This window comes from Coregonus lavaretus (genome assembly GCF_964263955.1).
Source record: "Coregonus lavaretus genome assembly, chromosome: 28".
NCBI classification, from domain to species: Eukaryota; Metazoa; Chordata; class Actinopteri; order Salmoniformes; family Salmonidae; genus Coregonus; species Coregonus lavaretus.
Genome location: NC_140015.1, coordinates 15,341,675 through 15,365,683, shown reverse-complemented (window position 1 = coordinate 15,365,683; position 24,009 = coordinate 15,341,675). Strand labels below are relative to the sequence as shown.

General features: G+C 43.3%; 1 protein-coding gene across 1 annotated transcript; it reads right to left on the bottom strand.

The window, feature by feature from the left end:
- Positions 1 to 1,113: 1,113 nt before the first annotated feature.
- Positions 1,114 to 20,625, bottom strand: LOC311103452 (interleukin-21 receptor-like). The gene is made up of 9 exons (XM_084145021.1): positions 20,538 to 20,625; positions 20,097 to 20,219; positions 19,771 to 19,879; positions 19,383 to 19,570; positions 18,845 to 18,984; positions 18,565 to 18,736; positions 18,332 to 18,422; positions 17,561 to 17,654; positions 1,114 to 2,396 (listed from the first exon to the last, which is right to left on the bottom strand). Exons 2-9 carry the CDS (start codon positions 20,152 to 20,154, stop codon positions 1,698 to 1,700), a joined length of 1,551 nt encoding a protein of 516 aa, XP_084001147.1. The 5' UTR covers positions 20,155 to 20,219; positions 20,538 to 20,625; the 3' UTR covers positions 1,114 to 1,697.
- Positions 20,626 to 24,009: the final 3,384 nt, after the last annotated feature.

Genomic DNA, 24,009 nt, shown 5'->3' with positions numbered 1-24,009 from the left:
CTGCATCAGATGACCTGGCCTCCACAATCAACCGACCTCAACCCAATTGAGATGGTTTGGGATGAGTTGGACCGCAGAGTTAAGGAAAAGCAGCCAACAAGTGCTCATTATATGTGGGAACTCCTTCAAGACTGTTGGAAAAGCATTCCAGGTGAAGCTGGTTGAGAGAATGCCAAGAGTGTGCAAAGCTGTCATCAAGGCAAAGGGTGGCTACTTTGAAGAATATAAAATATAAAATATGTTTTGATTTGTTTAACACTTTTTTGATTACTACATGATTCCATATGTGTTATTTCATAGTTTTGATGTCTTCACTATTATTCTACAATGTAGAAAATAGTAAAAATAAAGAGAAACCCTTGAATGAATAGGTGTGTCCAAACTTTTGACTGGTACTATATGTATAATATTTTCTATTTCACACTACACTCTTGCAATAAAAAAAGGTGATTTGTGTTGGTGTATAAGTCATATTCAAGCATCATGAATAGGATGAACTAAGCTATAGTTTATTATAATATTCCTGAAATTCATATAATAAATTATTTATCATACTCTTCAGTGCAGTCAAATCAATCTCAGTCTCACCCTTCTCAGAGATTGTTAATAAAAACTAAACAGTGGTTTAACTCATTGTGATAACAGTCCAATTGCAATATCCAAATGACAGAATCTGATACCTAGAGTGGCGAGTCAATTTATCAGATGTAGCCTACCGCTGCCAAGCTTTTAGTTTAAAGTCACGCGTAGCTATAATTTCTTATCAGCAAATGAGAATGGCAAAGAGAAATGGTCTATTTAGTTTGCATACATTGACAATACTGCATTAAAGCAGACCTAAATCTGTTTTCTGATGCATTTATGTATCGTATAGAAAAAGGAGACTAATATCTGAATGTTGGAATGCTCCCATAACCTAATAATAATTATTTGACCACTATGGGACTTCATCATGCATATGAGAAGAAATAGTGGGCAATTCTCAGTTGAAACAAAAACAAAGCGGTCACCAGCCTCTGTTTTGGTAAAAGCTGAGGGATGGGCCTGGAGAAATGTAACCACTCATAAATTCATAGACAGCGCTATTGATGCAAGGAATGACCATCCAATAAATACAAATAATAGTTTTAAGCATATTTAGAGGCTATACAGTTTTTGTTTCCACTTACAATGTTTACAAACATTGGAACAAAACAAGCTTATATTTTGGGTTCTGATGGGGTTGAACTAAGCTCATGAGGCTTTTAAAAGTTATATTCTTCATTAATAATGAGTTTATATAATAAATGTATAAGTCAAAAAATTGATGTAGCATCTGCGGATTGTCCCTTTAAAGATTTAACAAGCGATTGAAAATGAATGCAAACTCCACAATGGATCCATTGTCACATACATAAGAAACATTAGATGCACAACTAACATGATATAAAAACAAAACCCTTTCTACATGGAAATTGCATGAGAAATGAAGCCGTATAAAATAATGAATTACATGAAGGCCAAAACTTCACAACTATTGTCAGACAATATTATTGTATTACCATGACAAATAATCTTTATGTTGGGAAGAAATCATTCATACTCCACTTTTTTTTAAAACATGATGACAATATGAACAATATACCTATGCCAGGGAGAGTAAGGCATTTTACAAATATGCTGAAGCACTGTCAGTGACAGAGGAGATGAGGGAGAACTCACATTGTCCTGTTCTGTCCTGAGTTGGTTGGGTCCTCTTGCATAGTGTTACCTGTCATCCACTGTTTGACATATTCAGAAGGGGAACTGCCTACCCCACACAGTAAAGCAGAGTCTATCTGCTCCTCAGAATCAAAGTTAGTGTTCACAGGACTGCTACAGTCAGACTCAACAAAGACTCCACTGTCAATGGTGTCCACACTGTCCAGATCCAGCATCATGGGAGGGTAGCCGTCCTCTGAGACCAATGAAATCTGCTCTGGTTGATTGTTGCGGGCCTGTAGCTGGAGCTGCCACTCCATAGCAGGCAGGCCCGTTGATGCCCGTCTTCCACTCTCCCCACATAACCCTCCTTCCTCTTCTGCCCCAGCACCAAGAGGGCCCTCCACCTCACTGTCCATACCTCCTCTGCTCCCTCCAGTATATTGGGAGAAGCTTCCCCCACCTTGGCTGCACTTGTAGGTCTCCCAAGAACTCCCTGACAAAGCTCCTTCCTCCCCAGACACCATCACAGTATCGATGGAGATGTGTCCAGCGGAGTGACAGGTGCCCTGGTCCCCACTGCTGCTGCTGTCTTCCTCCACGCTCAGCCTGGACAGCCCGAGGATGTCTAGCTGCTTCTCAGTCATCATCTGTGTAGATGGGTTTTTCTCCAAGGGATCCAGCTCACTGAAGATGAAGACAGGTCCAACCCATTTCTGCAAAATATAATGATAAAATGGATGATTAAGTACATTTGAGGTGAAAGGTAGGCCCGCCCTGTCCAGAAACAAACCCTTGCCTCTATAGGATCATTCAGTATGCCATTTACATTACATTACATTTTAGTCATTTAGCAGACGCTCTTATCCAGAGCGACTTACAGTTAGTGAGTGCATACATTTTTCATACTGGCCCCCCGTGGGAAACGAACCCACAACCCTGGCATTGCAAGCGCCATGCTCTACCAACTGAGCTACAGGGGACTTAGCAGACGCTTTTATCCAAAGTGACTTAGTCATACATGCTTACATTTTTCACGTATTGGTGGTCCCGGGAATCGAACCCACTATCCTGGTGTTGCAAGTGCCATGCTCCACCAACTGAGCTACACTTGAATGTAAAAGGTTGAATGAGAGCTTATCTCTGTTATTGGTAGCAGGTCATGGTAACTTCGGTTGTCAATATGAAAATCGATCACAGAAAGAATTACCTTATATATGTTTTATTTATTTTTGTTTACATTTAGTGAACATTTAGAAATGGTTATGCAACTGATGGCAGTTATTTTGCACAACTCTGAACCCTTCTAGAGCAAGATGTTGTCCACAGATATGCATGGTCAAGCTTTTGCATGAGAATACCTTATCTGGGTGAAGAGCAATTCAGCAGAATCCAATCACTGTTTTTCATTTGAAAAGACAGCAGTAAGTGGCCATACTGCACCACTAACAGCTGTCAGAGAGCTAAAGAGAGAGGGCATTTTAAAAACATCTACCTGACTGTGCTTATCATATATTGACAAAATGCTTTCTTTAGCTGTGAGGTCATTTTTATACTATATTACATTTACATTTACGTAATTTAGCAGACGCTCTTATCCAGAGCGACTTACAAATTGGTGCATTCACCTTATAGCCAGTGGGAAAACCACTTTACAATGTTTTTTTTTTTTTTTTTTTGGGGGGGGGGGGGGGGGGTTGCGGGTGGGGTAAGGGGGGTCAGAAGGATTACTTTATCCTATCCCAGGTATTCCTTAAAGAGGTGGGGTTTCAAGTGTCTCCGGAAGGTGGTGAGTGACTCCGCTGTCCTGATCAGGGACTTGCTTTATGTGTGTTCATCACTGACATTGAGCTTATGCTATAAGACAGCATAGTTAGTACAGCTATGTCATGCTCCTCAACTATAACCAAACCCTGTGGACATCCTTATAACTATGATCTTCTCACAGAACATCTGTGCAGTTCAGAAAAATGTATACTGCTGAGTGAAAGGGCAACCTAAAGTACATCCTTTATATAAAAAAAAAGATTTGTTTAGGTTTACATTAGGTTGAGCAGATATACGATCGGATGTGTCTCATGTATTGCAGAGAAGTGAAGATACCAATCTACAGTTATTTTAGTGCTTGCAAGATCAGTGTCTCATATCTGTGGGCTGTTGCAAGAGGATGTTTCACAGGTTCCAGTAACTCTGGTTTATCTTTCATTAGCTTTTTCCTGCCTGCTAAATCTTTTGAAATGATGTGACTGTCATGTGACATGGCCGTAACTACATATGAGGACACCGAAGCGAATTCAGGGGGTAGCCCCGACTGGGACTCAAACCCAGGTCCAGCAACAGCTACATTACCAACTTCCTTCGGGAGAGCATGTCTCCACACCAAATCCCTCACGTGTACACGTCTCTCTGATAGCCACCCTTGCTCTATCCCACTTCTGACACCAATATTGCGAATTTGGTGGGGAGGTTAGCCCCAACGGGTACTCAAACGCAGGTCCAGCGACTGTCAAGCCAACACCTTAACCATTTTATGCAACAAGAGGTCCCGCTAGGTGTTGGGTTAAAGTCGCTACAATATATTTTGTACACAATAAAGAAACTCAATTATGGGTCAACATCTAAATATTGCTCCCAGCATTGATCAAAGCTCAGTTGGTAGAGCATGGCACTTGCAACACCAGGGTTGTGGGTTCGATTCCCACGGGGGGACCAGTACGGAGGAGAAAAAGAAAAAAGTATTAAACGTATGCAGTCACTAATGTAAGTCGCTCTGGACAAGAACGTCTGCTAAATTACGAAAATTTAAAATGAGAACGATCTGTCCGAGTTCACACAGTGGTGTGTTCGTTATGTTCACCTTCGTCCCCCAGATTTGCCTTTTTAGTAGCACATTCACCACTCTCTCAAACGGATAACTCCGCCCTCTAGCGGTACAGGCCGGGGCCTGAGACGTGAATCGAACTACCCGAGATCGGAGTCGGCTCAGTTGAGTAGGCAAAACTAGAGATGCTGCTCGGCTGCTGACAGTGTTTGCGAGATGCCGGACAAAAGGCAATTTTAAAACCGTCCTGCGACTCCTGCGGTGTCTACAAACATCCCTCAAACAAACAAAAACCGACTCTGAGAATGAGAGCACAACTGGTAAATAGTCGCTTCTAGATATGTCAGTCAGTCAGTTGCCTAGCTGCCGGCAGAGACTTATATCGCAGTAACGTTGAAGGGATCAAGCTATTCGGCATCCTTGGGACGTCCCTAAAGCATTATAGTTAAAGTGTAAAATAGTTAAGGTAAGGATTAGGTAAGGTTTATGGTTAGGGTAGGGGTTAGGGTAGGGATGTCCCAAGGACCCCGGATAGCACTAATCAACATTGAAGGGCTCTGGCTAGTTTTACTTAGCCAGCTAGAAGGATGAAGTAAGAAGCTAACGTTAAACGGAGCCTACCTCAGCAGGAGCAAAACATAGGCTACTAAGTTATCATAATAACTTTGCTTTACAGAGAGTATGCTACTGAGATATTGGTGTGGCGCTCAGTGGTGATCAAGGCTGAGGCAGGCTCCAATGCATGCAGGAGGAAGGAGATGAGAGAGAAGTTAGTACAGTGGTTCCCAAACGTGGGGTCTGGGCCCCATATCTGTGCTAATCTTATCAAACAAGTTAGGAACTTTAAAAAATAAGATATATTTCAATATGAACATCTCGACATGGCCTATCATCCATATAGGCCTACATTAAAATGCAAACAATACAGTTACATTTTCAAATGGTGTCCTTTGACAGCTCTTTGGTCTTGGCCATAGTGGAGTTTGGAGTGTGACTGTTTGAGGTTGTGGACAGGTGTCTTTTATACTGATAACAAGTTAAAACAGGTGCCATTAATACAGGTAACGAGTGGAGGACAGAGGAGCCTCTTAAAGAAGAAGTTACAGGTCTGTGAGAGCCAGAAATCTTGCTTGATTGTAGGTGACCAAATACTTATTTTCCATCTTAATTTGCAAATAAATTCATAAAAAATCCTACAATGTGATTTTCTGGATTTTTTTTCCTCATTTTGTCTGTCATAGTTGACGTGTACCTATGATGAAAATTACAGGCCTCTCTCATCTTTTTAAGTGGGAGAACTTGCACAATTGGTGGCTGACTAAATACTTTTTTCCCCCACTGTATGTAGTACTTCAAAGTATTTTTACTTAAGTACTTTACACCACTGTCTGTGCGCTCCATTTGGATGTGTGTTTGTGCGGAGCTTGATTAGTAATGCCTAGGAATACAAATGTGAACACTATCCACTGAGTGCACAAAACATTTGGAACACCTGCTCTTTCCATGACATAGACTGACCAGGTGAATCCAGGTGAAAGCTATGATCCCTTATTGATGTCACCTGTTAAAACCCACTTCAACCAGTGTAGATCAAAGGGAGGAGACAGGTTAAAGAAAGATTTTTAAGCATCAAGACAATTGAGACATGGATTGTGAATGTGTGCCATTCAGAGGGTGAATGGGCAAGACAAAAAATGTAAGTGCCTTTGAACGGAGTATGGTAGTAGGTTCCAGGCGCACCGGTTGGAGTATGTCAAGAACTGCAACGCTGCTGGGTTTTTCACAGTCAACAGTTTCCCATGTGTATCAAGAATGGTCCACCACTCAAAGGACATCCAGCCAATTTGACACAACTCTGGGAAGCATTGGAGTCAACATGGGCCAGCATCCCTGTGGAATGCTTTCGACACCTTGTAGTCCATGTCCCGACAAATTGAGGCTGTTCTGAGGGCAAAAGACGGTGCAACTCAATATTAGGAAGGTGTTCCTGATGTTTTGTAAACTCAGTGTATGTAATTTGAGGAAATTTTAGTATGTGAAGAGTTGATGATTTAATGATTTTATCATTACAACTGACTGAACAATCGCTGATGCTATGTGTCAGTGAGAATCATTTCTCATATTTCCCCCCTTTCAGGGGTATAATATTACAGTTGTATTGCTAATAGGCTATGTGTTTGTAGATCGATTGAGGTGAATGAACCTACAGCAGCCAAGGTGATAATAGCTGGGGTCATTTTTGCTTATTTTTGCTGTTTTCCGAATAACATTTTAACGTTTTTTAATTGTATAGAAATGCAGTAAATAAGCTTCAACTTAAAAAAAAAATGTGGGACTTCACTATAACTCAATCCTAGTTACGGCCCTGGACATGGACACTTCTTGGAGTCTTTTTCTGAGATTTTTCTAAAGAGAATTTCAAAGGACAGCTTGCATGATTGTGGTTTAGCTACTGGAGTTCTGCCTATAACCTCATGCCAGACTCTCTGCAGCCACATAGGAAGTAAAAGACTTCAGTGCTCTTTTTAAATACTTGCATTTTCACAATCTTATATGAAAAGATGATCTACATCTATCCATAATGATTTATCATCATCTATTTGTTTTGTGTAATGTGTGTGCATGTGTGTGTGTGTGTGCAATAGTTCTTCTCTGGATGATATGAAAAGGGATCTTTTGGACTGATATTTGGACTGATCTCAGTCCAAGTCCATATTGTGCCCCACCAAAGCCCAGCCCAGTACAAATTGATAATGGAATTCTGAATAGGCACTTGTGTTTGTTTTGACACCATAGGTTGTTCACTGACTTCAGACACAAAATATATGTCTCTCTCTAAACATATTCTTTCAATGTTGCCGTATCTCAAATGATTGTTTTTATGCAAGGCTTTAATTTCCCCATGGACATCACTTAACCCTACTGGATGTTGATGTAACTGCAGTTGAGAAACCAGCAGGGGCCTCATTTATCAATGGTGCATATGCACAAAAAAAGACTATTGCGTATGACACAAGGGAATTAAAATAATGGTAGGCTAATAAAAGCTTAAAAACATAGCCTAGTGATAAAATAGATGCATTTGCAGCTGGCAAGGAGATAGCATAGCAGCATGTAGACTGTTTCTTTGACTTTTATTATATGGGCCTGAATCATAATCATATTTGGTGGTGGGATGGAGACATGTTAGCTGGGTGGGGTAGGGGGAATGGGATGGGAGGGTGGGGTGGGGGTGGTTTTTGGAGGCCCACTTCTTTTTCGTTTTATTTTCCTTTACATTCTGATTATTATTACTTCAACTCTAATATGATAAAAAAATATTTTTTTCTTTCTGAGCCCACAGGTACAACACAAATATATACGTGTGAAATAATGAATGGAAAACATGATATGAACAGAATATAAAATTATATGAATTTGAATTTGTACCTGTAGCCCCCCCAAAAGACAACAAATAAAGAAAAGTGGTTCTGAAGTACAAGTGTAGACCTGGTTTGTATGAATGTTAAGGCTTGGGCACTGGGGTAGACCTGTTCTATATGAGTGTGCCCATGGATTTACTTGGTTTATATGGGTAATGGGGTGTAGGGATACACAAGGCTCATAAAGGCAATGGGTCTGGATGGATGTCTATTTGCCTATTCAAATACTGTCTGGCAGGAAGTTTGTGGTAGGAAAAAAAGTGAGTGGGGTTGGGGCACATGTGTTATACCACTGTATTATGCGTTTATCTATGACATTATTTGGGGAATACAGGCCTAGGCAAAGTGGGGAACTGGGCTGAGATAAGCAAGGAACAGGGATGAGGTATTTTGGCAAAGGAACTGGGGTCTATGGGTAAGAAATAGGGCTTATAGGGCTAGGATACAGGTGTATCAGGACTTGATTGTATCAATATTAGCGTATGGGCATGTGGGTCTTAAGGTAAGGGCATTGGGGTAACGGTTGGGGTGTGTGGATAATTGGGTTTAGGTGTGTGTGGGGTTAGTGGGTTGAGGTACATAGATATTGGGGCTGAGGAATAGGGGTTAATGTCTGTTAATTTTATTATAGGCATAGCACTGTATGTTCCCAATAAACATACTTTTTCACATACAGTGCCTTCAGAAAGTCTTCATACCCCTTGACTTATTCCACATTTTGTTGTTACAGCCTGAATTCAAAATGTATTACATAAATGTTTTACTCACCTGTCTACACACAATGCCTCATAATGACAAAGTGAAAACAAGTTTTTATAATTTTTTGATAAACAAAATAAAAATGAAATACATAAATATCTAATTTACATAAGTATTCACACTCCTGAGTCAATACTGTAATTTCTGCCAAAGGCACTTCTATCATCAGGGGCCTCATTTTGTCACGGTTTCGGCCGAGGCGGCTCCTCCTCCTTGTTCGGGCAGGTTTCGCCGGTCGTCGTCTCCGGAGATCTAGCTGCCACCGCTCTATGTTTCTTGTTTGATTGGTTTTGTCTGTTAGTCACACCTGTTTTGTGTTATGTCTCATTTAGCACCCTATTTAGTTTCCTTGTTGTTAGTTTAGTGTTGTGTGTAATTGTTCGTGTCGTGTTGTTGCGCTACCCGTGTCGGTACGCTATTTTCATAGCTTCCTCCTTGTGTTTAGGAGAGTATTTACGCACCTGTGTGTGCGCTCGCTTATTACGCCTGAGTGCGTCCTTTTGCCTCCGGGCTGTTTGGATTTAATTTTTGTGTGCTCTAGTAAAGTCTTGTTGGACTTATCCTCTGCTTCCTGCGCCTGATTCTACACCACACCAATCCACAGCATCGTGACAGAATTACACACCTCGACATGGAATCAGCAGGAGCACCCGTCGACATCATGGAGGAGCATCTCCTTGGTCAAGAGCACCGAATCAACCGGATCGGGCACGCCTTGGAGGGCGTCATGGACACCCTTCGTCGATGGGAAACCAGCGGGGTTCCCACAGCCCCACCTATCGCACCATCACCACCGGACAGCCAGCCCGTCCATCGATCGGAACCCAGTGGGATTCGGCTCTCGCTCCCGAGGGCGTACGACGGCACCGCTGCCGGGTGTCAGGGGTTCCTCTTACAAGTGGAGCTCTACCTTGCCACCATACACCCGGCGCCCTCGGGATACGAGAGCGTTTCCGCCCTCATCTCCTGTCTCACCGGCAAGGCGTTGGAGTGGGCCAACGCCGAATGGAGGGGAATAGATGCCGCCACAGTCACCTATGCGGAGTTCTCCCGCCGCTTCCGTGCTGTCTTCGACCATCCACCAGAGGGGAAAGCGGCGGGGGAACGTCTATTCCACCTCCGACAGGGGATGAGGAGCGCTCAAGAGTTTGCGCTGGAGTTCCGGACTCTAGCGGCTGATGCTGGGTGGAATGAGAGGGCCCTCATAGACCACTTCAGATGTAGCCTTCGGGAGGACGTCCGCAGGGAGTTAGCATGCAGGGACACTACACTAACATTTGACCAGCTGGTGGACATGGCCATTCGACTGGACACCCTGCTTGCGACCCGCGGACGTCCCAGGTGGGGGCCTCCCATTCCACCCTCCAGCGCCTCCGAGCAGAGTCCGATGGAGCTTGGAGGTGCTGGCGCTAGAGGGAGAAGAGGTAGGAGCTCGAGGGGGGCAGTCTCCTGCACCAAGTGTGGCCGCGGAGGGCACACCGCGGCTAGGTGCTGGGGAGGGTCCCCTGGTGAGGGAGATGGCAGGTCATACAGTGGGGAGTCCTCCCAGGTGAGTAGGCGCCCTACTTACCCAGAGCTTTCTGTCGTACACATTACATTACCTGTTTGTTTCCCACAGGTTGCACCTCGTTCCCAGCATAAGGCGCTAGTCGATTCAGGCGCAGCTGGGAATTTTGTAGATCGGAAATTCTGTGTTAAGTTAGGGATTCCCCTCCTTCCAGTCGAAAAACCCTTTCCTGTACATGCCTTAGATAGTCGTCCGTTAGGATCTGGGTTGATTGGGGAGGTCACAGCGCCACTTAGGATGATGACGCAGGGGGGTCATGAGGAGACGATTCAACTCTATCTGATCGACTCTCCTGCGTATCCGGTGGTACTGGGGCTTCCCTGGTTGATTACCCATGATCCTACTATTTTGTGGCGAGAGAAGGCTCTTAAAGGGTGGTCTGCTCAGTGTGAGGGGTTATGTCTGGGTGTTTCCATAGGGGCGACCTCGGTGGAGAGTCCGAACCAGATGCCAGCACTGCACATTCCTCCTGAGTATGAGGATTTGGCGCTCGTGTTTAGTAAGACCAGAGCGGCACGGTTGCCACCTCATAGACAGGGGGATTGTGCGATAGACCTCCAGACAGGAGCCGCGCTTCCGCGGAGCCATGTGTATCCTTTGTCACAGGAGGAGAAAAGGGCAATGGAAACTTACATTGCCGAGTCTCTGAGACAGGGATACATACGGTCCTCCACTTCTCCCGCGTCCTCGAGCTTCTTTTTTGTGAAGAAAACGGATGGAGGTTTGCGTCCGTGTATTGATTACCGCGGTCTCAATCAGGTGACTGTGAAATATAGTTATCCACTCCCGCTGATTGGGACCATGACGGAGTCATTACACGGGGCACGGTTCTTCACAAAATTGGACCTCAGGAGCGCATATAACTTGGTGCGCATTAGGGAGGGCGATGAGTGGAAGACAGCATTTAGTACTACCTCCGGCCATTACGAGTATCTCGTCATGCCATATGGGTTAATGAATGCTCCATCAGTCTTCCAATCGTTTGTAGATGAAATTTTCCGGGACATGCAGGCGCAGGGAGTAGTGGTGTACATAGATGATATTCTTGTGTACAGTTCTACTCGGGCCGAGCATGTAGCCCTGGTGCGCAGGGTATTGAGGAGACTGTTGGAGCATGACCTGTATGTCAAAGCTGAGAAATGTCTGTTCTTTCAGGAGTCAGTTTCCTTTTTGGGTTACCAGTTGTCTGCGTCAGGGGTGAGAATGGAGGTGGACCGAGTGTCCGCCGTGCGTAATTGGCAAACCCCAACTACGGTTAAAGAGGTGCAGCGGTTCTTGGGTTTTGCGAATTACTACCGGAGGTTTATCCGGGGTTTTGGACAGGTGGCAGCTCCCATAACGTCTCTTCTGAAGGGGGGTCCGGTGCGCTTGCAGTGGTCGGCTGAGGCGGACAGGGCCTTTGGGAGACTGAAGGACCTGTTTACCTCGGCTCCGGTGTTGGCGCACCCGGATCCCACTTTACCCTTCCAAGTTGAGGTGGACGCGTCTGAGGCCGGTATCGGGGCAGTTCTTTCTCAACGATCCGGTACACCACCTAAGCTCCGCCCCTGTGCTTTTTATTCTAAGAAGCTCAGTCCGGCGGAGCGGAATTATGACGTAGGGGACAGGGAGCTGTTAGCCGTAGTACAGGCCCTAAAGGTGTGGAGGCATTGGCTTGAGGGGGCTCAGCACCCTTTCCTCATTCTGACCGACCATCGTAACCTGGAATACATTCGGGCAGCTAGGAGACTGAATCCTCGCCAGGCTCGATGGACTATGTTTCTCGCCCGGTTTGTGTTCAAGATCACTTACATCCCTGGGTCCCAGAACGGGAAGGCAGATGCTCTGTCCCGTCGGTATGACACGGAGGAGAGGTGCGTGGAGTCCATTCCCATACTACCGGAGTCTTGTCTGGTGGCACCGGTGGTGTGGGAGGTCGATACGGAGATCGAGCGGGCGTTACGCACCGACCCTAGTCCTCCACAGTGTCCGGTGGGTCGGGCGTACGTCCCGCTCGAGGTCCGGGATCGGCTGATTTATTGGGCTCACACGTCCCCCTCCTCTGGACATCCAGGTATTGGCCGGACAGTGCACTGCCTTAGTACGAAGTACTGGTGGCCAACGTTAGCCAGGGATGTGAGGGTTTATGTCTCCTCCTGCTCAGTGTGTGCCTAGTGTAAGGCGCCCAGACACTTGCCCAGGGGTAAATTACAGCCCCTGCCCGTTCCACAACGACCCTGGTCTCACCTCTCGGTGGATTTTGTTACCGATCTTCCCTCCTCACAGGGGAATACCACCATCCTGGTCGTTGTGGATCGGTTCTCGAAGGCCTGTCGTCTCCTTCCCATGCCGGGTCTTCCTACTGCCCTACAGACCGCTGAGGCTCTATTTACTCACGTCTTCCGGCATTACGGGGTGCCCGAGGATATAGTGTCCGATCGAGGCCCCCAGTTTACCTCCAGAGTCTGGAGAGCATTTATGGAACGTTTGGGGGTCTCGGTGAGCCTTACCTCGGGTTACCACCCGGAGAGTAATGGGCAGGTCGAACGAGTCAACCAGGATGTGGGTAGGTTTCTGAGGTCATATTGTCAGGGCCGGCCGGAGGAGTGGGCGAGATATGTGCCCTGGGCCGAGATGGCACAGAACTCTCTCCGCCACTCCTCCACGAGACTAACCCCTTTCCAGTGTGTGTTAGGGTACCAGCCGGTTCTGGCACCGTGGCATGAGAGCCAGATCGAGGCCCCCGCTGTGGATGAGTGGGTGCGGCGCTCGGAGGAGACGTGGAACGCTGCACACGTCCATCTGCAGCGTGCCATACGTCGACAGAAGACGAGCGCCGACCTACACCGCAGTGAGGGGCCAGTGTACGCACCTGGAGATCGAGTCTGGCTCTCAACCAGAGACCTGCCCCTCCGCCTGCCCTGCCGGAAGCTGGGTCGGCGGTTTGTGGGGCCTTTTAAAGTCCTGAGGAGATTGAACGAGGTGTGTTACAGGTTAGAACTACCTATTGATTACAAGAATATTAACCCCTCGTTCCATGTGTCTCTCCTCAGGCCGGTGGTAGCTGGTCCACTCCAGGACTTTGAGATTGAGGAGACTCCTCCGCCCCCGTTGGACATCGAGGGGGCTCCGGCGTACACTGTTCGGACCATCCTGGATTCGAGACGCCGGATGGGGGGGTCTCCAATATCTCGTGGAGTGGGAGGGGTACGGTCCGGAGGAGCGGTGCTGGGTGCCGAGGAGGGACATTCTGGATCCGTCCCTGATGACCGAATTCCATCGTGGTCATCCTACGCGCCCTGCTCCGCGTCCTCCTGGTCGTCCCCGAGGCCGGAGGCGGCTCGCGGCTGGAGCCGCGCGTCAAGGGGGGGGTACTGTCACGGTTTCGGCCGAGGCGGCTCCTCCTCCTTGTTCGGGCAGGTTTCGCCGGTCGTCGTCTCCGGAGTTCTAGCTGCCACCGCTCTATGTTTCTTGTTTGATTGGTTTTGTCTGTTAGTCACACCTGTTTTGTGTTATGTCTCATTTAGCACCCTATTTAGTTTCCTTGGTGTTAGTTTAGTGTTGTGTGTAATTGTTCGTGTCGTGTTGTTGCGCTACCCGTGTCGGTACGCTATTTTCATAGCTTCCTCCTTGTGTTTAGGAGAGTATTTACGCACCTGTGTGTGCGCTCGCTTATTACGCCTGAGTGCGTCCTTTTGCCTCCGGGCTGTTTGGATTTAATTTTTGTGTGCTCTAGTAAAGTCTTGTTGGACTTATCCTCTGCTTCCTGCGCCTGATTCTACACCACACCAATCCACAGCATCGTGACACATTTATCAACTGTGCGTACATTATCAACTGTGCGATTACAGCTGTGAGTCTTTCTGGGTAAGTCTCTAAGAGCTTTCCACACCTGGATTGTGCAACATTTGGCCAGTATTATTAAAAAAATTATTTAAGCTCTGTCAAATTGGTTTTTGATAATTACTAGACAACCATTTTCAGGTCTTGCCATAGATGTTCAAGTAGATTTAAGTCAAAACTGTAACTCGGCCACTCGGGAACATTCACTATCTTCTTGGTAAGCAACTCCCGTGTAGATTTGGCCTTGTGTTTTAGGTTATTGTCCTGCTGAACAGTGAATTAATCTCCCAGTGTCTGGTGGAAAGCAGACTGAACCAGGTTTTTCTCTAAGATTTTGCATTTGCTTAGCTCCCTTTCAGTTGATTTTTTATCCTGAAACACTCCCCAGTCCTTAACGATTACAAGCATACCCATAACATGATGCAGCCACCACTATGCTTGAAAATATGAAGAGTGGTACTCAGTAATGTGTTGTATTGGATTTGCCCCAAACATAACACTTTGTATTAAGGCCAAAAGTAAATTGCTTTGCCACATTTTTGCAGTATTAATTTAGTGCCTTGTTGCAAACAGGATGCATGTTTTGGAATGTTTGTATTCTGTACAGGCGTCCTTCTTTTAACTCTGTCAATTAGGTAAGTATTGTGGAGTGTACAATGTTCTTGATCCATCCTCAGTTTTGTCCTATCACAGCCATTAAACTCTGTAACGGTTTTAACGTCACCATTGGCCTCATGATGAAATCCCTGAAAGGTATCCTTCCTCTCCGGCAACTGAGTTAGGAAGGATGCCTGTATCTTTGTAGTGACTGGGTGTATTGATACACCATCCAAAGTGTAATTAATAACTTCATCATGCTCAGAGGGATATTTAAATTCAGCCATCTACCAATAGGTGCCCTTTGTGAGGCATTGGAAAACCTCCCTGGTCTTTGTGGTTATATCTGTGTTTGAAATTCACTGCTCGACTGAGGGACCTTAGAGATAATTGTTTGTATGTGTGGGGTACAGAGATTAGGTAGTCAATTGAAAATCATTGAGTCCATGCAACTTATTATGTGACTTGTTAAGCACATTTTTACTCCTGAACTTATTTAGGCTTGCCATAATTAAGAGGTTGAATACTTATTGACTCAAGACATTTCAGCTTTTCATTTTGAATTAATTTGTTAAAAACATAATTCCACTTTGATATTATGGGGTATTGTGTGTAGGCCAGTGACAAGAACAATCTCAATTTAATCAATTTTAAAATCTGGCTGTCACACAACATAATGTGGAAAAAGTCAAGGGTTGTGAATACTTTCTGAAGGCACTGTACTTTTCCCAATACAATAATAATAAAAAAGCAATATGGATTACACTAAGGGTTACTAATGGCATAAGATTTGCATAGTGGCATGTCTGGGATATTTTTTGGAACAGATGGGTTAAAACATTCTGCACACACCTCTACAGAAATGTGCTCAAATTTGCTATTGCGCTTTCTTGTAGAAACGGACATGGCCTAGTTCCAACATTTCCAAACCATACAGAAAATTATGGTATTTTTGTTACCATAAAAAGTGAATGGAGGGCGTTTTCCAGGTGGGATTGTAGCGCTCGTTCCCGAGTTCACAAATATAGTATGGCTCTGATTTATATATTTTGTTGCATACACAAATCCTAGGACCTCCAGATATGCAATAATTTAATAAGAAATGTAGGTAGAGTTGATAAATGAGGCCCCTGGTGATAAAGGGTAATGCTTTACACTTTAGACCTAGGTGGCAGAGGCTGTTGATCTTGCAATGTTTTTTATCAACACATTTGTTTCCTTCATCAGGATATAATTATAGTCAGGGGTGAAAGTAAGCCGGTATGGTCCAGTACAGAGTACCAGCAAAATAAATCGTGGCAGTACGCAACACCGGTAAAACATTAGCCCATCACAATAATTTAAACAAAGATGGCACAATAATTTACCGCCTGTCAGTCGCAATAGAAATGAGCGAATTTAGGCTACTTAAAAACGTGCGGTATAGGTCTACGCTCCAAAATGCTGTTAGGTTAGGTGTGAACAATGACATTTTGCCAAGGCAGAGATGACTGGCGGAGACCGAGACGCGAGTGGGTAGCAAGATGCATCAGGCTACAAGAGTAGACATATTATGATAATCACAGAATGTCATTGCACTTTTTGGTGTTTTGTAGCCTAATAGACATCTCTTTCCATTCTTCAAATGGCGGGTGCACAGTGAACTGTTTGGATGCTGGGATGATTTTTGTGGACAAACGTGCGCAGGTAGCCTTTTTGAAGAAATTGGCTACAGATCTTCATGCGAATATTAAAAAATCCCCATAAAACAAATATGCGCATTTTCCCATAGATGTGTTTCCATCAAATTGACTTGTTGCAGATAAAAGGCTGTGTATGATGATGTAGTGCACATAAAAATACATTTTGCGTTTAGATTCCCATGTACCCAATAAAAAATACAAGTTAAATGGGTTTCCATCGCATTTTCAACTCATGGTTTTCTAACAAAATAATTTCCGTGATAAATTGTGGTAGGTAGCCTAGCGGTTAAGAGCGTTGGGGCAGTAACCGAAAGGTCGCTGGTTCGAATCCCCAAATCGACTACATGAAAAATCGGTCATGTACATTTGTGCAACGCACTTAACCCTAATTGCTCCTGTATATCACTCTGGATAAGAGTGTCTAGTAAATATAGAGTGCGCTCTAGCCCAGGGGTTCCTAAACTTTTTCACTCAGGCCCCCCCTGATATTTGCACAGAAAAGCGTTTCCACCGACATTACTCGCATAATTCATTTTACCGACACAAAAAGATTTCACCTTGTCTAGCATATTTTGTTTAGTCGACATTTGGAAAGTTTACCATTTCCATCAAGCCTGTCATTACATTTTTATCTGACATACTTTACTCGCATAAAAGGTTGGAGGGAAACCTGGTTAATCAGATGAAGACATAATGCCTGGTTGTATTCATGCCACATCAAAAGGCAATACATTTTTACAGTTAAAAATTATATGTTTTTACTATTCACTAAGCATAGTGGATATGACCCCTTCATAAGAGTGTCATTTGTTTTGTAAATAATAAATAAAAAAGACAAATCTAAAAACCTGTCTGACTTTCTGGAATATTTATAAAATAATCCTGTAAGCAGAAAATATTTAAATATAACCCTAGCAAACATCTGAGTTTAGATTTCTACCTGTGGTATTTTCCATTGGGGGGTGATCATCATCTCAACTTCTACTGAGCATCTACCCACATATGAATTGAAAAACAAGCCCTTGAAGCTCCTGCAGACTGAGTCATTCTAATGCCCCCCTCATATGTGTAGTCATTGTGGGATTTGATAATTGGAAAGTCTCATTGTTGGCCATGCTGAAGTTCCCCCTATAGGCAACACCTGCTGGAGGGGTTTAGAACAAGTCCCGCATACACAATTAGTTATTTTTGTTTTGCCTGTATTTTTTACCTTAAAATCCCCTCCATATGTGTGGTAGAGAGGCTTGAAAAAGTCCTCTGGGCTTGGGGAATAGTTCATCAAGTGTAGCCTCTTCGGCCACAATCTGCAGGGAAGAGATGTAGAGGCAAAGTGACAAACAGGGAAAGTTGTTTTCACAAAGGAAATTATATGTGAATGTAATGTATGTGAAAGTGACATAAGCAGAACTATTCAGGTCTTCACAAATACTCTTTCACTTTTCATTTCTTGGAGGATGGAATTTTTCTCTATGCAGGTGTTATAATGTGTTTTAAAGGGTAAGTGGTGTAATTGAGAGTGTATGACACCTCCACCGTGCTATCGTTGGTTAGGTTTGGTGTAATAATAATGTCGAAGCAGCTCTGACTTCCTGTGTCTTCTAACCCCTATATCTACATGATGTATCTGCAAGTAAAGAGCATCAGCTGTGGTGTCTGTGTATGTGGGAGGTTATGTCAGGAAATTGTAGTGTATTCACGCTTTCTGTAAAAACACCAAGAGGCTGAACATTTCTAGCCTGTTCACAGATCAATTTGTGCTTTAGCCAACTGTTGTGTTTGTTCAAGGCATCTGACGAAAGTCAGAGAAGTTGGATATAGCACATATGATGGTGACCAGGCTAGAACATTTAATTTATTGGCAGACCTGAAGAAATTGAGGTTACAAGTTGGTGTCTGATCAAAAATGCTTATCTGTATAAAAACAATGTTCAATAGCAAACATTTACTGTTGCCTGAATGATCATAAATAAGGCATACTCACATTTTAAAGAGGTAGCACAGGCAGCACAGGATCAAACAGGGGACAATGGTCAGTAAAACGGGCCACTGCCACCAAAACTTATCATCCCCTTCTGTAAATATACACATAGTGTATAGAAAGAGATAAACATTTTATACATTACTATAACCTGAAAAATAAAGTCCCATTCCAATATATCCAGGAAGATCATGTAACGCAGATCAGTGAAATCTAAACTTGCTGCATTGATGTACCTGTAGTCCTCCATTCTACGGTGGAGCTCCATTCGCTCCAGGGACCTTGGTAGTTGGACACAGGGTTCACTGAGGCCTGGACATTTGCCACATACTCAGTTCCTGGTTGCAGTATAAGGTTGTTTAGCACTTGGTACCTCCGGTCCTCTCTTACAGGGTAATAGACTGGATCCTGTAGGTCAAAAGAAAAACTCATATTTAACAGTTTGAGGGAACTGGTCTTTCACATACTGTAACATTTTATTGGAAACATGTAACATAGCAAATATATTTAGTTTACCTTTAAATAATGTTTTGTTCTAATCCGCACCCTGTACATGAACAGTTTATCAAGGTAAGTGTTTTCATCCATCTGCCAAGTGATGTTGTAGCTGTCAATGTTCTCTGTTACTTGCACATTGACAGGATGCTGCGGCTTCACTATGGAAGAAAAGGCAGAGAAGCTTGGGTTGGAACCATTATATGAAAAAGGCATGGATTCAAGTGCACACAGCTCAATCATTTGTACCATATTAGCTTTCAAATGCGGGTGATACATAAGAACCCAGGACACACAGTCCCCACCACACAATAATCCTCATTGTAAAGACTGTTCAACACTGTCATTTCAAAGCTGTGCAAAGTTCAAACTGTTGATAAAAATGTGTCATAGCAGAATAGGTCTTAAGACACCATACTCAATCCAGTAAGCGGTTGATAAGATTATGTTACTGCTAATGATAAACACTTCTTATTCATGTCATATCTTGTCATTGAATCAGAGGCGATGTTCAGGGGAAAGTACCAACCATCCTAAGACATAGGCCTACTCCACTTACCTAATTGATACAATTTCCAGTCAGTTGAGTCATCGGTTTTCATTTTGTCTTCTTTTCCTGTGTGCTTTACTCTTGCAGTGCAAGTAGTGTCAGAGCCTATGTATATGCCAAAACCTTCTGGTTGTATTATGCACCATCTTTGTGAGGGTGTTATTTCACAGCTAGCATTCACTTGCCCGTCAAAATCTCTGAAAAGAGAGAAGAGTGATTATAATATTAAAATACAGCTTTTGTGAGAAAACAAAAAACAAATATGAAAAGGTTTATGTAACATTCAGATGTTTTTCTTAAAATGACATGTTTAAACTTTACAGTTTTACTAAACGTGATCTCTTAAACCTATCGGAGCAAGGCCAGAAACACAGCAGTGACAGAGAACAGTGTGTACCTGCACTCTGCCTCAAGGAGAATGGGAGATGAGGGCACTGTGCCTGAGCAGGAGCAGTTCAGGGATGTCTTGTAGTCTGTGGTGCAGGTGACATTGCAGAAACATGCAACTGTGAATGCAGGGGAAAAGGATGATGTGGTCAGTGTGATGCCAGTGCCATGGTGCCCAGACTCATAGTCTATATAAGGCTCTGCTGGTACCCTGATGTGGTAAAACATTTCCTTCTAATATAACAAACTATCTAGATATGTGTTTGAGAAAATACATCACTTGAAAATCAATACAATATATAGCACAAATAATAGATGAGAAAAAGTGTAACTTGCCGTATTGAATCAGGTAACACAACACCAGTGAGGTGATTAGCAGTTGCTTCACAGCCATGAGGGCAACAATGGACAGTAGTCTGTTCTGCTCAATAACTGATATCACCAATGGCACCTGAAAGCCTGAAAAACAAGAGATCACATTTGTCCTTGTGTTGGAGTTCATTGCTTGAAGTAAAGTAACCATTACTAGAAGTGTATGAAACAAATATATAGTATTGTATTGGAGTCGAGAAGAAGGAGCAAGTTTAATTTAAGACTATCACTTTCATATCAAGCAAAGGTTAAGTCCATAAATGGAAGCAACAAATGCGTTTACAAAAACACCAAACCCCACACAAAGAAATCTAATGATAGACAACGCTAACAATAGAATAAGGATATTGTACTTCAATGTTATTCATGTTATTCAGAAAAATACTATTCAGATAGTATTCTTACCTTATTGGTTCTGACAGATTCTGCTAACCATGCCACATGGCATCATTGTTTGATTATTTCTAAAGCCAAATGAATTCATTCATTTGTGTCACAGACTGAGTGATGAAGTTCAGGTCACAATGACATATCTGACATATTGAAAGTCGTCATCTGCTGCAGTGTCACTGAGGATGTGGTTGTTTTGTGGCTACCCTATGAGCATTGTACGAGGTCCCTCCCAACCCTACTTCTGTCTTTCCATCTGTGAGAACAAAGTTTGAGACATGCACTATATATATAAAAGTATGTGGACACCCCTTCAAATGAGTGGATTTGGCTATTTCAGCCACACCCGTTGCTAACAGGTGTATCAAATTTAGCGCACAGACATGCAATCTCTATAAACAAACATTGGCAGTAGAATGGCCCGTACTGAAGAGCTCAGTGACTTTCAACGTGGCACCGTCATAGGATGCCACCTTTCCAACAAGTCAGTTGGAATTTTTTTAAGAAGGTCATACCAAGGATCAATTTGCTATTTGAGATAGAACTTTACGACCCCTTGAAGTATATAAAAAAATACATAAAAAACATATCTGATGAAACATTTTTGTTTCACTACTATTAGCCCATATATTGAATAACAGATCCCCCCCCCCAAAAAAATAATAAAAAAATAATAATAATAATAATAACAGATTCACTACATGGAACAACAGATAGTCCCCCCAAAAAAATCTAAAGGAAGTTTGTTCTGAAGTGTCTGTCCTATATCTGAGAGATATAAGACAGATCAGGAAACATTATTATAATTTAACCCCTTATTTTTGGCACTAAACAGTCTCCATATATACTTCCAGACCTTCAGACGAGTCTTGTGAGGCCTAGAGAAAAACAACCGACATGTACGTGAGAGTGAGAGTCTCACCTATCCACAGAGGGGTCATATTAGTGTGTAGCCCAAACTGTTCGGACGCTACAAGTTGGCAGATTGGCTGTACCGACTTCAGACGAGTCCCACGCTTGTGGGGGTCGTAGAGCAAATCGGAGAACACTATCGTGTTCGTGAGAGAGGGGTCATAACAGTTTTATAGCCAAACCGTTCGGACGCTACAGACGATTTTGTGAAAAGACCGATTTTCGGGATGTCTCATGGTCTGACAAACACTGCTCTAGCTCTGTCACCTTTTACCGCAGATGCAGAAGTGCGACATCAGCTGATGCAGTGGATTGAGATGCATCCAATGCAAAAACAGATATCTCTAGCTTAAACTGACAGATTTTTATGGGGATGTTTTTATTATGCTAATTAGATTTCTGCAGGGCGCGGACATCGACTCTAGTGGGTTAAAGGTCAAATAAAACAGCATTATTGACACTGCTCTAGAATGTGGCTATTGAAACAATTTCAGATTGATAAATCGATATTTCAATTCAATTGCATCATCTTAATCTTATTTTCACATTGTGATCAAATTACACCTGAAGCCTTACAGTGCTCAATTTTCTCAATTTTCCTCAACTCCTCTAGGGTTTATACTGACAGGCTTCCCAATGATTATTTATTAGTAATGTATTACAGGCTGTGGCCTATGTGTTCCACATTACAGGCCACAGCATGGGTTCAAATCCACCCCCTGGCCCTTTGACTCATCCTCCCACTTAGCCTTCGCGTTCCTATGCTTCAGTATTCCTTGGACAACATAGTCATATACACTACATGGTATGACCAAAAGTATGTGAACACCTGCTCGTCGAACATTTCATTCCAAAATCATGGGCATTAATATGGAGTTGGTCCCCCCCTTTGCTGCTATATAACATCCTCCACTCTTCTGGGAAGGCTTTCCACTAGATGTTGGAACATTGCTGCGGAGACTTGCTTCCATTCAGCCACAAGAGCATTAGTGAGGTCGGGCACTGATGTTGGCCGATTAGGCCAGGCTCGCAGTTGGCGTTCCAATTCATCCCAATGGTGTTCGATGGGGTTGAGGTCAGGGCTCTGTCAGACCAGTCAAGTTCTTCCACACCGATCTCGAGAAATCATTTCTGTATGGACCTCGCTTTGTGCACGGGGGCATTGTCATGCTGAAACAGGAAAGGGCCTTCCCCAAACTGTTGCCACAAAGTCGGAAGCACAGAATCGTCTAGAATGTCATTGTATGCTGTAGCGTTAAGATTTCCTTCACTGGAACCATGAAAAACAGCCCCAGACCATTAGAAGAAGGCAGTGGAAGGTAGGCCCCTAAATGGCAGGTAATCCAAAAAAGAAGACGAGTAGGCAGCCAGTACATTGCAATAAACTTTAGTGAACTATTAACAGTATATATTTACAAAATAATACATATGGGAGGGTCAGCATAGGATATCAGGATGCACAACTACAACGCGTTTTGACTACTAGAATCTTCCTCAGGCAGCGTTCTGAAATTATTTGATGTTGTATTATTCCAACCTCATACTGTGGAAATATTTATAAAACCTTTTGACTGCAGTGGGCCTTTCCAACCATGGGTCTGCTGCAGGTGCCTGACAAATCACTTCCTCTCTACTTCCCCTCATGTCAAAACAAAAGTCCTGCATGTGCGCCATTTGTGCGCAAGCAAGCGATATCTTGTGGGGACTTTTATTTTGACAGAGAGGAAGAAGGTCTGCAGACCCACGTTTCGAAAGTCAGTTTATTAATTAATGGGTCCTTCCACCAATTTGGTGCCTTTTGAGAAAAAACTGTTTATTTCACCAAATGTTTACACTCTCAGCTTCATAAAGTTTTAACATGTTCAACTTCATAAAAAACACGTTTTCCCATCTCAAGAGGTACAAAATAAAGAAAGTATGTGTATATTAATATAAAGTGATAGGGATGACCATAACAGGGTTGATGATTTCTTCTTAAATCAGCCACAAATCCACTTGTGACAGGGGGGATTGAAGCTTGTTGTGTGAAACAGGGAGTGGCAATTGAACGCAAGCTTCACAAAGACAAATGCATAGTTAAAAAATGTCTAGCCTGTCTGTCTATGGGTAACAGGGTTGAGGTGTTATGCTCGACCCGTTCATTTTACCAGAAAATTGCCAAAAAGAGTAGAAACAGCTCACCTGCTTTTGCTCTATGATTTGACTATTAGATGTTCAATGTTGCTTTTGAAAAAATATTTTAAAAACGAGTTCAGTTCACATAACAGGGTTGACCATAAAATTAGGACAGACGTAAATGAATCACTAATCACTAAATAAATAATAATCTTCAGAAATGACTTTGTCAAAGCAACAAAATAATTTCGGCTTTACTTTAACTTTTACTTAGCTATACTTTCTTTGTTCCCATTTCGGAAGGGACAGGTGTCTTATAGACATATTTGTCCAGTTGTAGGTGGAACTCCGATAACAAGGACATATTCAGAAAGATATTAAATCCACTTTTTGTACCGAGTTAGAAATGGCATCTTGTGTGTGTGTACAGTTGAAGTTGGAAGTTTACATACACTTAGGT